Source organism: Abrus precatorius, unplaced genomic scaffold (assembly GCF_003935025.1).
Source record: "Abrus precatorius isolate BTA unplaced genomic scaffold, Abrus_2018 Scaffold10, whole genome shotgun sequence".
Lineage (NCBI taxonomy): Eukaryota > Viridiplantae > Streptophyta > Magnoliopsida > Fabales > Fabaceae > Abrus > Abrus precatorius.
In genome coordinates this window covers 14,836,457-14,849,020 of record NW_020874292.1, presented here as the reverse complement: position 1 = coordinate 14,849,020, position 12,564 = coordinate 14,836,457, and the positions used below count along the sequence as shown (strand labels likewise).

Below are 12,564 nucleotides of genomic sequence, written 5' to 3'. Positions count from 1 at the left end.
CTAATAGCATCAATAAATAATAATCCCAATTCAGTAAATCCTTCGTGAAAACATGTTTGTTATTTAAACAAATTAAACAAGAGTGTTTTAAATGATATTCCTCAATGACTTACATGATGTATTGTCTTGCACAGGTTCAGTTATAGCTTAACTTTGTTGTGAGGCTAGCAATGCAATGGCATAAATAGTTGAGCTTGACTTTTGCAATACATTCTACAAGCAATGAAGAACATCTTATGAAATAACTTGGTGCTAAGTTAATTCAACTCAGGACAAATTTAGATATATATTTTTTTACGTACTTTTAGTATTATTTTTTAATTAAAATTAGAGTATTAGTTTGATAATGAAAAAAAATAAACATTTAATATTATAGTAGATTATCAAAGTGGTAGTCTAATTTTGATTAAAAAAAAAAAACAATACAAAAGATATATAAGGAATTGAACTTAAATATTATCCTTAAACTTAATACTATAATTTGACTATGAGAATCAAATTATGAACCTTGAGAAGAGAGAAAGTAGAGTTAAGGGTAAGATTGTTGCAGTTATCAGCATTTTTTGGCAGAAAAGTTGCTGGCAGAGCAAACATTGCCAAACATAGAGACCATTGCAACATAGATAAGAAATGCCACAAATAGTGTAAACCCACTTTCTATGAGAAAGTATCTACATGCATCCTGCGTAATAAAACAAATACGTTGTGAGTTTATGCATAGTATACTTAGCAAAGCTAAATTAGATGTGCAACTAGGTAGTAGGCAGATGAATTTGAACTATTTTTTTTTTCCAATTTAAAAGTTTGTCACTTATGGCTTTCTTTTTTCTTAAGTGTCTAACGTTGATGTCACTGAAAAGTATGTAAAACTTTGTTAAAATTTAAAACTTAAATAATGTTGATGTCACATAAACAAATACTTTTCTAGACAACACCAACGCAGAGTAAAGGAACAAATTGTGCCTACATTTTGTTAAAAACAAAATTTTAAGTAGTGAAAAGAGATAATTATGTAACTTAATTTACTTGAGTGCATTTGCTAATAAAATTTTAACATGTTTATCAATTTACTAGTTAACAATATTCATTTTGAACGATGTATTAGAACATTAAATTAATTATAGCATCGTGGGTGGCTCCTTGACTGTTGCGTTTTGAGATGAATATTCTATTTAATACATCAGAATCACGAAGCTTTGCGTACCTCATTTCTCTAAAAGAACATTAGTCATTACAAAAACTAAGTTCAATATCAATAGTTCTAACTTCCTTTCTTGTTCAAACACCCCAATATATTTAAATAAGTTATTATCTTCAAATTTTACGTTTAGAGTTTAACTACATTGTAGTGGAGAATATATATACTAAGTTAACTTACATAATCAATTTCTCCAACCGTCATATATGTTTTAATCATAATTATTCGATCCAAATTAGGTGAATCATAGTTAACTAACTCGTTATAGCTAAAGTTAAATTTGAAACATAATATTAGTTCAAATTAATATTATTAAAATTAATTCTACTTAATTTTAAAATAAATGATTTACTAATTTTTTTAAAAAATTATACTTAACTTTTTTTAATTATGAAATCTATTTTTCTTTTTATTCTTTAAAATTGCACAAATGGTAGAAACAATAAAAGACAATAATCTATTTTCAACAGATAAAGCATAATATCATATTAAATCATAAATATATTTAAATATAATAGTAGAAAGTCGTGATAAAGTGGACATTAATAATAGTAACAGTTCCATGAAAATATAAAAAGTAAGACTGGAAGTCCAAGTTGAGTATAAGACAAATTTAAATTGTGTTTGTTAATTCTTACCTGTTTCCAATTGACAAATAATGAAAAAAATATTAAAAAGTTAAACATTACTATGAAATTGTAATATCTTAAATGATATGATATGTTTTAATTATTACACAAAGCTAAATTACCCCAAATCTCTGCAGACTCAGAAATAAGAGGGTGCTGCACCCAGTCAATAGAACTCCTGCCCATAACGAAACGTGGAAGAGCATGTTCAACGTAAATGTTGTGCCAATCACTGCAACAATCAAATTTTGGATAAAAATTAGTGAGTATAAAAGTGTATAGTTAATTCACTTGTATTTATGTCTATATATATTGTCAAATTTATGATAAAGTTTTTCCTTTTAAAAAAAAGTAATTATTTTTTAAAACCAAAAACTTCACTTGGCATAATATTTACTTACATGATTTTAATTGAATGTGAAAGGGACAAGGCGAAAGAAGTAGAAAAACAAATTAGAACCTTCAGATTTGTCTGCAGCTATGATACCAAGCTTAGCTAATAACCACAAGCAGTACTTGACAAATAATGAGTACTCTAAACCGCTTTACATATTTCTGAAATGTGTCTCCCTGCAAAATTCAAATCACAATAATATTTTATTAGAGAGAAAATACATTTCTACCAAAAAGTAATTTTAACTTTTAATCATTTTGATAAATTTAATAATTTTCATCTTTTTTTTTTTGTTATATGGTCAACTATGTCTCTTAATTCCCTCTCTTCTTTTCTTATGTCTACGTTGGATCACATTTTTTTATAAGAAATAAGCTCACACCTAATTAAATAAAGAAAAATAAAAATGAAAAAAATAAATAACATTGTAAAAAATTATTTTTTATTTCAATCCTGTGTACATACACAAATATGTGAGGGAGTGATATATATTTATTTAAGTTGACGAAGAAGGAATTATGTATGCATGATTTTAGTGTTTATTTAGGATCTTTCCAATGGTTACGCAGAGATCTGAATTACAAGGTCAAACATCAATCTAACAAGTATTATTCACAACAGTTGAATAAAATAATTCATTTCAATGTTAAAAATTATATTTTAACTTACAAAAAAGTAAAAGTATCTTTTTTGGACGTTTATCGGATTCTTAATGGCAAATAATTAATAAGCACGTACGAAAAAACACACACACGTGTAAACTTACGCTGAAAGAGACTCATTGTTCCCAGATCAAGGGAAGCCAAGGAACGAGGAAACCGAGAGCAACATATGACAGTTTGTCATTGTGTGTCTTGAGTCTGCAGCTGTGCAGAAGAAAAGAATGGTTAAATAAGAAGGTATGCACGTCACTGACGTCAGAGTATTTACTTGAAGTGAAGGAGTGAGACGGTTATGAGCCTTTGAATGTTGCATATTTTTAGGAAACTCAGTCAGTTTGAATAAGTCCAAATATTTTACTTGTAAGTTGTAATCTGTCATTAGTCTTAATGGATCAGTTATTTCCCATTTTTTCAGCTATGTTATTCTTAGTGAATTTTTTAAATATCTACTTAACTTATAGTTCAACAAAATGTATCCTAAATAGTTTTCTCTTCAATCTATTAATATCACATAGTTTTTTCTTCATCCAAATTTCTGTCTCATTGATGCATCTATGTTAAATAAATTTTAATATTATGTAATATATCAAGTAATAAATAAAAAATAAATCATAAACAATTAAGTTAATTGAAGTTTTAAATTTTGCTTTACATATTTTACAAGATATAATAATAATAATAATAATAATGTATATGTAAATATTATATAAGAGTATTTATTTAAAAATTTATGTTAAAATAAAATATTTAGAAAATAAATTTAAAATATTTTATCAATACGTTTAAACTGATTTTTTATCTTAATTTTACTCTCATCTTTTGATATGAATTGTCTTTCGCACAGTTGAGAGTTAGTTATGCTAGACTCTAAATATATAAATAAATGCTTTTATTCAACCGTTCTTTGTATTCTCAAGCACTATACAAATTATAAAAGATATCCATTTATTTTAAATAGACAAAGCATAGTAAATATTAAATTTAACGTGAATTAGTGTATTATATAATTCATAAATAAGTTAACAAGATAATATGTTATAATAGACTTTAAAAATTATAATATTTATAATTAGAGTAAGTTTTTTTACACTAATATAAGTTAAAAAAATTTATATTTGATCTAAATTTTTTATTTAACTTACATTAGCAGGTTATAATTTATTATTTCACTGGCCATTAAATATAAGTTAAATAAAAAAATTAAAATCGAATATAAGAATTTTTAGACGTATACTAGTGTGAAAAAATTTTTCTCTTTTATAATTTAATCTTTAATAAATTTTGTAGAATAATTTTTTTTAAGTATTATATATTTAAAATGAGTCTTTTAAAAATATTTTTTTATCTTTTAAAAACATAACAATTATGAATTTAATTTCTTTTTTTATTTGTAAAAAACTCAACTTTATTCTCTCAATATCACTCTCTCTCGTATTTGTTTCTAAAACTAATCCAAACATTTTTTTTTTTTGTGTTTCTAATAGTTAGTTCAATAGTTTTAGTAGTTGTGGTTAAAATTTAAGCAATAAGAGTTTAAAAAAAATATCTAAGGTAAGAAATCAAATAAAATTAAGTAATTCTTGTTTGAAATAGTATTGTAGAATTAAGCTTTGTTCAATTCCTCTTTATTTTCTTATACCAACTAGTATGTAGACATGTTTGTTAAATCTAACAACTTAAATAACCATACACTTTTTACATTGTCTTACTTTGAATTGTAATATTTATAAATAAAACTAATTAAATTTATAAATATCATATATTTATTCTAATTTTCTTAGAAAAGAACAACTTGGCTAGATTAAAATATGAATAATGACTAAAAAATGTAGTTGAATGTTAAAAAATACAAAAAAATTTTTTTTTTTGTAATTTTCACTTATGCTATACCTTAAACTAATTTTATACAGTGATAAATATACAAATTTTATTAATATTTACTTAAGTTATTATTTTTAATTTAAAATAAATCAATTTCACTTATGCCATGATAATTTAATTTAAGCAAAAATATGATATTCAAACTCAACCTTTGCTTAAATTAGACTTTATTCACTTAAGCAAATATTAAAATATTTTGTGTGACTTAAGCAAATTAATAATCACTTAAGCTATATTCATCAAATGAGCCATTTTTTTCCTATAACTTTCACTTAAATAAGAAAAATATGACTTAAACAAAATTTAAAAAAATTATGGGAAGTAAATATGAATGTAGAAGAAGAGCATTAATTTTTTTTTTAAAATAACATTAATCAATCTATCAATACAAAAGTTAATTTTTATAATAAATTAAGAATATAAAAATGAATGTAAAATTTTAATTTAAAAATCATGAATTCATGCATAAGATTTGTAGAAAATTTTAAAGATCTAAAATAACATTCAATTTTTTAATTAAAAATTATTTTTAATTATAAATTAAATCTTTGTTAATACATTTGAATACAGACATTCTTAAAATTACAAGTTAAATATGAGACATATACAATATTTGTTTAAAAAGATAAAAAAAATAACTATAAATATAATTATATAAAAATATAAAATAACAAATTTTAAAAGTTTAAAAAGTAATTTTATAAAATTTTACATAAATTAAATAATAAATATGTAAAAATTAATATTATTAAGTTATATGTTAAAAATTTAAACTATTTATTTTATTTAAAATACATCTACCAATTTAAAATATACTTAAGGGCGATTAGATGGTCCTCAAATCCACGAAGACGAGAGCAAACACCTAAAATATTTCCAAACAACGTTAATTTGATAATTAAATTTTGAAAGTAATTATTTTAGTAAATGAGCCTACAAATTCAGTCTGCAGCGTGGTTATACGACAGCGTATCATGGACCTCAAAGGAGAAATAATCCTTGGAGAGGGAGGGGTTAAGTGGCATCGAAGGGTTACCTTTTTCCCTGTCCGAATCAAGGGCTGATAGCAACTGAAACTATTAACGTTCCCACATAAACCCATTTCCCTAGGGTTTTAGCGCTGCACAGAAGAGAAGAGAACAGAGAACACAGGGAAAGTACGCATACTTCCATCAACCCTTTATCAATATCGTTCATCTCCCTGCAATTCATTCTTCCTCTGCTTTTTCTTTTTGAAAATTTCCTTTGCCTTGTTTTTCTAGCACTGATATAATTTTTTCTCTGTTTTCTGTTTGGCCAGTGCTTTACCTTTGTGTGTGATCAATCGAACTCCTTCTGATGCCTGAATTAAAACCAGAAGAAAAATGTGATTGAAAATGTTTGAACTCCGTTTTTTAATTGAAAGGAGATTTGTTAATGATAATTTGTGAATTTATTATTATTATTTACTGTTCTTTTTCCTTGGTGAAGAAGTTTGAATTGCCGAAGGGTTTAAGCTGTATGTTTTTGTTTGGCACAGAAATAAGGACATCTTATTTATATATTTATTTATTTTTGTGAAATGTAAATAGTTTGGAAGAATTTGGTGTATAATTGACGTTTGAGGTATACATTAGTTGTTGATATATTATGATATGTTGTGTTTTGAACTTGACATACATAATATATAGCTTAAGTATTAATGGTTTCCCTCAGGTTGCAGGGATGGCTTTACTTGGTAGAGTTGGGCATATACTGAGGCAAGCAACGAATAAGAAGATCAGTTCAGAGTTATGTTTATTTCCATCTGTTTTCCAAACTATACGGTGCATGTCAAATGCTCCAAGTTCAAGGCTGTATATAGGAGGTGCATTTTATGCAGCATGTGCTCTATTTTACAATCATGAAGGGGTTTATTTGTGACTTTTCTTTCTTCTTTAGTTGATGATAATGATTGAGAATGAATATATGTACGCTTATCTGATTACAGGTGTCTCATATTCTACTGATGAGCAAAGTTTGAGGGAAGTTTTCTCAAAGTATGGCCAAGTTGTTGATGGTAAGTAGTCAGATTCTCTGCTCTCTTTTGTGTTTTATATTTTTATTTTCTGGGAGATAGTCGTTGTTTCCTATGAATCCTGTTGAAATCATTGTGTTCATTCAAGTCAGTATTAATTGTTTAATCTCATTTTCTTGTAGCGAGGATAGTCATGGATCGTGAAACTGGTAGGTCCAGAGGATTTGGCTTTATTACTTATGATACAGTTGAGGAGGCTTCAAGTGCCCTTCAGGCCTTGGATGGACAGGTAAAGCATATTATGCACTGATCACATTTTGCAGAATGATCATGTATACATATAAACTTGCTGAGGCTACATAAATGTCACTAAATTTGTGGAAGCTTCTGTGCTGTATGTTGGTATAAATTCTGTGTACTTGGTTGACTGTCAAATGTCAATGCTTTGTGTTTGAATTTGTTGAGAGTTTGAAAATTTTCTGTTTGCTCTAATGTCCTTGGAAATGCAGTGGTTGCTTGTTAAAGATATCTAGGTTTTGGGTTGTGTTAGCAATCGTGTAATCCACTTATTTATGTGACTGCCAATTGGCTATTGCTATTAGTATTGGTCCTAATGACACAACAGCAGCAACCGAATTTTTTTCGCCACTAGGTGGGGTTTGCTACATGGATGAAATGACACCATAATGTTTCTTTCATAATTCATGTCTATACTTTAGACAAATTATCATTTATCATATGAGGTTAATCATTGAAAACACAGAGAAAGAGAGAACATCATCCCGGCAGTTACCTGCTATTCATGTTACTTCATTTAATAGGTAACATGCAAGCTAGTTTTTCACGTTAGCAGCAATGCTTAATATCTTGTAGTTTCAATACTTATCAATCCTTTTTTGACACTTCATGTTAATTTAATTTTGCAAATATAATGATAAACATTGTTACTGTTACCTTTCTTCCTTTTTCTTTTCATTTCATTGTGAGTGTTAAGGTTTTTTCAGGATCTGCATGGTCGCCAGGTTAGGGTAAACTTTGCTAATGAAAGACCACGTGGATTTGGTGGTGGTGGTGGTTTTGATGGATCGTATGGCAGCGCTCCCTATGGTGCTGGAGCTGGCACTGGATATCCAGCTAATTATGGTAACTCTCCATATGGTGCTGCTACTAGTGGTGGGTATGGTAATACTGGTGGTGGCAATGCCACTGGAGGTTATGGCAGTGGTGGATATGGCGAAGGTGGCTATGGATCAGGTGGGAATTTAGGGGTCAGCAGCTCTGGCAGTAACTATGGTGATTCTGGTGCCTATGGTGGCAATGCTGCTGGGGGTTATGGTAGCAGTGGAGGTGGCAATGCCACTGGAGGTTATGGCAGTGGTGGATATGGCTATGGATCAGCTGGGAATTTAGGGGTCAGCAGCTCTGGCAGTAACTATGGTGATTCTGGTGCCTGTGGCGGCAATGCTGCTGGGGGATATGGTAGCAGTGGATATGGTGGAGGTGACATTGGTTCAGGTGGCAATTTTGGCAGCAGCAGCAGCAGCAGCTCTGGCAATAAATATAGTGATGCCGGTGCCTATGGTGGCAATGTTACTGGAAGTTATGGAGCCAGTGGATATGGTGGAGGGTCAGGTGGCAATTTAGGGGGCAGCAGCTCTGGCAATAACTATGGTGATGCCAGTGCCTACGGGGGCAATGCTGCTGGAGGTTATGGCAGCAGTGGATATGGTGGAGGGTCAGGTGGCAATTTAGGGGGAAGCAGCTCTGTAAGTAAATATGGTGCTGGTGGTGGTTATAGTGGAAGTGGAATGAATTGCTGGAATGGTGGTAGCTTTTCAAGTGGAAACACTTGCAAGGATGGAACAATTGGAGAAAGTAGCACCGGTAACTATGGTAGTGCTCCTGGTGGTGGTTATGGTAGCTATGGCACTGCTGCTGGATTTGGTGGTAGCGGTAGTTATGGAAGTGCTGGTAGTGGTGGCAGTATTGCCAGTAGTCAATACTCTGGAAGTGTCGTGGGGTATGGCAGGGGTGGTTCTGGTACAGGCAGCAGCCTTGGCGGTGGACATGATGGAAGTGGAGTACTTGGATATGGCAGCAGTGGCCAAATTGGGAGCAATCAAAACAGCAATGTGGGTGAACATGGTAGAGATTTTGGAGGTTCATTTGAAGAAAATTTCAGGAACGACTATTGTGAAACTAATGCCTTTGCTAAACGAGCTTGATGGAATCTCTAGAGTTAGGTTTTTTACTTCGTTGCCTATCCCTCATCAAACTTTTGCCTTAACGACCTTTCAAGCACGTATCAATCAGCAAATACAATACCGGGAAGAAAGAAACGTCAGTCCTCTTATGCTTTGTTTATTTCCTGTTATGACAAATCAGGTATCTAAATTTGGTTGCAAATTGAGGTGAATTTACGTTTGACCGAATTGAGATTATTATTCAGCACGTATATAAATGAATTGTTACCACAATATACTTAAAACTAGCCAGGGATCTTTAAACTCTTTCACTAAGTATTGAATAATTTTTATTTATTTTTTAATCTTGATACATTGTCATTCTAAGAAGTTTCACGCTGTCAAATAATTAAAATTATCTGAATAAAAATTAATCAGAATATAATAATAGTTTAAAGATTGTGTACAATTAAGAAAAATAATAAATATCTTAATTAGTAGAATAATTTTATTAAATTATCTTTGATTTTTTTGAGTGCAGAAAGATTGACTACATTCATTATTTTTTGGAGTAAAATTAGAATAGAAAAAAATAATTTTTTATTTAAATTTTAAAAAATATTATTAAAATTGTTAAAATGATACTTAATTTAAAATGGATGAAATGTTTTCAGGAACCAACTTATAAATAATCTCAAGTTTTATTTGTGCTTGTAAATTTGACAAATTAAATTACATCTTGTAACAAGAAAAACTTATACATGGGATTCAAAGGAGCTTTGTTGATAAGTTGACTAATTCGATTAAAATTATTTTGTGAATTGATTGTTCAAATGTTTATAAATTTAAAATGACATAGAAAGACATTTAGTTGCTTGGCAAAAAATATGAAATCTGATAACTTTATATATTTTTTTTAATAATGATCACTTTTTATATTTTAATTTACTTTATATAATTTATCATGCTAAATAAGGGTATTTTTTATTTTGTTATCATTTTGTATATTTTTACTTAATGAAACGAGATAATATAAATGAATTTATATCATAATTTTAATGATTTTATATTATAAAAAAAGAATTTTAATAGAAGTTGAAAAGGTTAAATTTTTAGATTGAATTTAAAAGCCAATAACTTCATTAATTAAATTAAAAATATTTGGTAAAATTTATCATCCTAAAATTTAGGATATTTTTTCTTAAAACTTTATTCACATTTCAAATAATTTAATCAAATAAAATGAAATAATGTAAATAGATTTATAATATAATTTTGATTATTTATACGATAAACACGATGATATTTGATGAGAATGAAAATTAGAGAAAGTCTTAGAAGTCACTGTAAGAAACGTGAAGATAAAATATAAAAAAAAGATAATAAGTTAAGAAATTTATAAATTTAAACGCTATTAAAAGGGAATGAAATAAGCTCATCTACCAACTAATTTAGTTAAACAGATTTTTAATTAATTAAATAAGTTAGAATTTAGCTTATTTATCTTATCAAACATACTTATACTTTAAAGTGATACGAGTACTACGTGGTCATGAAGTGAGACTAGCATAACCATAACCATTACAGGGTGAGACTAGCTTCTATTGCATTTACTCATCGAAAGATGGATTATTGTGTTACATGACAAGTGTGAGCGAACATTTGTAAATCAAAATTTAAGATTTTTTAATTTTATAAAATTAATTTTAATAAAATTAATTAAATCTAAAATAAAGTAATTTGTTTAAATTTTTATTTTAAATACAAAAAAAAAGTTTATAATAAAAATTTATATTAAATTTTTAATCCAATAAAAAATTTAGTTTAGTTTGACATACATTTAACAAGAAAATTAATATTTTGAAAATAACAACACACGTATGCATCCATTTCATGTTAATTCAAAGTTTATAAAAAGGTGAAATTTTGTGTGACATCAAATTAGGTTAACAAATTAATCTTTTAAGTGTATATACTTCAATAATAATATCAACAAATGGTATTTTCATTGAGAGTTAGGTTACACAAAAGAAAAAATAGGCTAGATTAAAGTATAAAGTGTCAAACAACATGTGAATAGAGTTACCTATCACTAGATTAGTATCAACCAAGTGAAAGTTGACGACTCTTAAAGTGGTGATAATGTTATGAATCTTACAAACAATAAGTAGAATAAGATGTTCAATTTTTTCGTCATTGCACGAGAGAATGTGAAAAATTTCTAAACATTAGGTTCAAACCTTGCACATGATGCATATGTCCTACTTGCTCTTTGCCACTTAGCTATTGCTTCAAAGACTTCCGTTTTCTCATCTCATCTAGTATATTAGTGTTTAGGGTTAGACTCTTTCTTTGTACTTAAGTCATCAACTTGAGTCTTTAGAATACCCTATTCTCTTTCTTAAATGTCACCAGGAATCTTCAGAAGATAAGTTTATGTTATTTTCTATTTGAAATAAATTTTGACACAATTACTTATTTATATTTAAACTTTATCTAATTACGACTTGATTATACATGAGACAAGATTGACTTAACTTAATTTACATAAGTAATATGTCAATCTAATTCACATAATTAAATTAGTATAAAATTAGAATAAAGATACATTTCAAAATAAATAAAATTAATATAAAGAGAGGAAGTACCACTACCCATAAATGAATCTGACCTACAAGTGTAACATCCTTAATTTTTTGTTCTATATAGATAATAAGTTATAATGAAGAAGGGAAATGAAGTGAATTTCTTTATATTTACAGCTTAAAGAATTGAAAAAAAAAAAGTAAAACTTACATTTCTTTTATTCAGTTTATGAAAATTCAAGGGTATTCAATATATTACATGTCAGACTTGTAATTTATTATTGAGTAATATGTAATGTTTTATACTTGTTAAATGTTAATTGAAGGATTATTTGGTATTGGAATAAATTTAGATGGAGTTTTAAATTTTTTTTTTAAAAAGATGAATAGTACTCAACAAAAAATTTTCAAAATTTTGCCTATAAATAGGGGGCTTTGCACAAGATTTTCATTCTTTTACACTTCTCAAAGGTTCTAGAGAGATCCAAGGCCATATATCACCAATAGATCTGAGATTCTATGTCTGTTCTAAAAGATCTGAAGTAAGTTTCTATAAGTTTGAAGTTAAATTTACCGTCGTTTCTCTTTTTCTTCTCTTTCTTATAGATAGTTGATATCTTAAGAGAAACTTCGTTGTAGAGCTAAATCTTCGGTGGATCTTGCCTTAAAACAAGTAATATTCGGTAGATCTAGTGTGAATTGTTGTTCTAAGGTAAGGGGAACTTACTTTAACTATTAAACGATGTTTGGAACATTTTGATATGCTATTACAAGAAGTTTTGAGATGATTTTGTCAGATCTCTTGGATAAAAGCTATTTTCTATGCTATAACTGCTGTTAGTTGATTTAAAATGCTGAGATTTGGCTAAAATATTATTAATTATTTTTGCTGATCTATTGAGAATATGATTTTATCTGTGTTGCATCATATTGAGATATATGTCTTGTTTCATTATAGAGCCAAGTTACGCATTTAGGTGAGTAGACGTGTAACGATAGAACATGTTGAACTGTGCTGTGTTGTACTGTATTGATC

General features: G+C 28.2%; 1 protein-coding gene across 4 annotated transcripts; it reads left to right on the top strand.

The window, feature by feature from the left end:
• The first annotated feature begins 5,890 nt into the window (after nucleotides 1–5,890).
• On the top strand, nucleotides 5,891–9,300 carry LOC113870109 (glycine-rich RNA-binding protein 3, mitochondrial-like). 4 transcript variants are annotated; one of them, XM_027506711.1, is made up of 5 exons: nucleotides 5,891–5,921; nucleotides 6,460–6,610; nucleotides 6,734–6,802; nucleotides 6,943–7,049; nucleotides 7,765–9,300. In XM_027506711.1, exons 2-5 carry the CDS (start codon nucleotides 6,469–6,471, stop codon nucleotides 8,983–8,985), a joined length of 1,539 nt encoding a protein of 512 aa, XP_027362512.1. In that variant the 5' UTR covers nucleotides 5,891–5,921; nucleotides 6,460–6,468; the 3' UTR covers nucleotides 8,986–9,300. The 4 variants fall into 4 exon arrangements, with proteins under 4 accessions (XP_027362512.1, XP_027362529.1, XP_027362516.1 ...); XM_027506728.1 differs by having other exon boundaries at nucleotides 5,900–5,921; nucleotides 6,460–6,533; XM_027506715.1 differs by lacking the exon at nucleotides 5,891–5,921 and adding an exon at nucleotides 6,042–6,130.
• The last annotated feature ends 3,264 nt before the right edge of the window (nucleotides 9,301–12,564 follow it).

Bases quoted from the DNA above. Each gene is read 5' to 3' on its own strand.
- LOC113870109 (XM_027506711.1), top strand. From the start codon at position 6,469: ATGGCTTTACTTGGTAGAGTTGGGCATATACTGAGGCAAGCAACGAAT. The intron at 6,611-6,733 runs GTGCATTTTATG...ATCTGATTACAG, and splicing joins TTCAAGGCTGTATATAGGAG to GTGTCTCATATTCTACTGAT. The intron at 6,803-6,942 runs GTAAGTAGTCAG...ATTTTCTTGTAG, and splicing joins GTATGGCCAAGTTGTTGATG to CGAGGATAGTCATGGATCGT.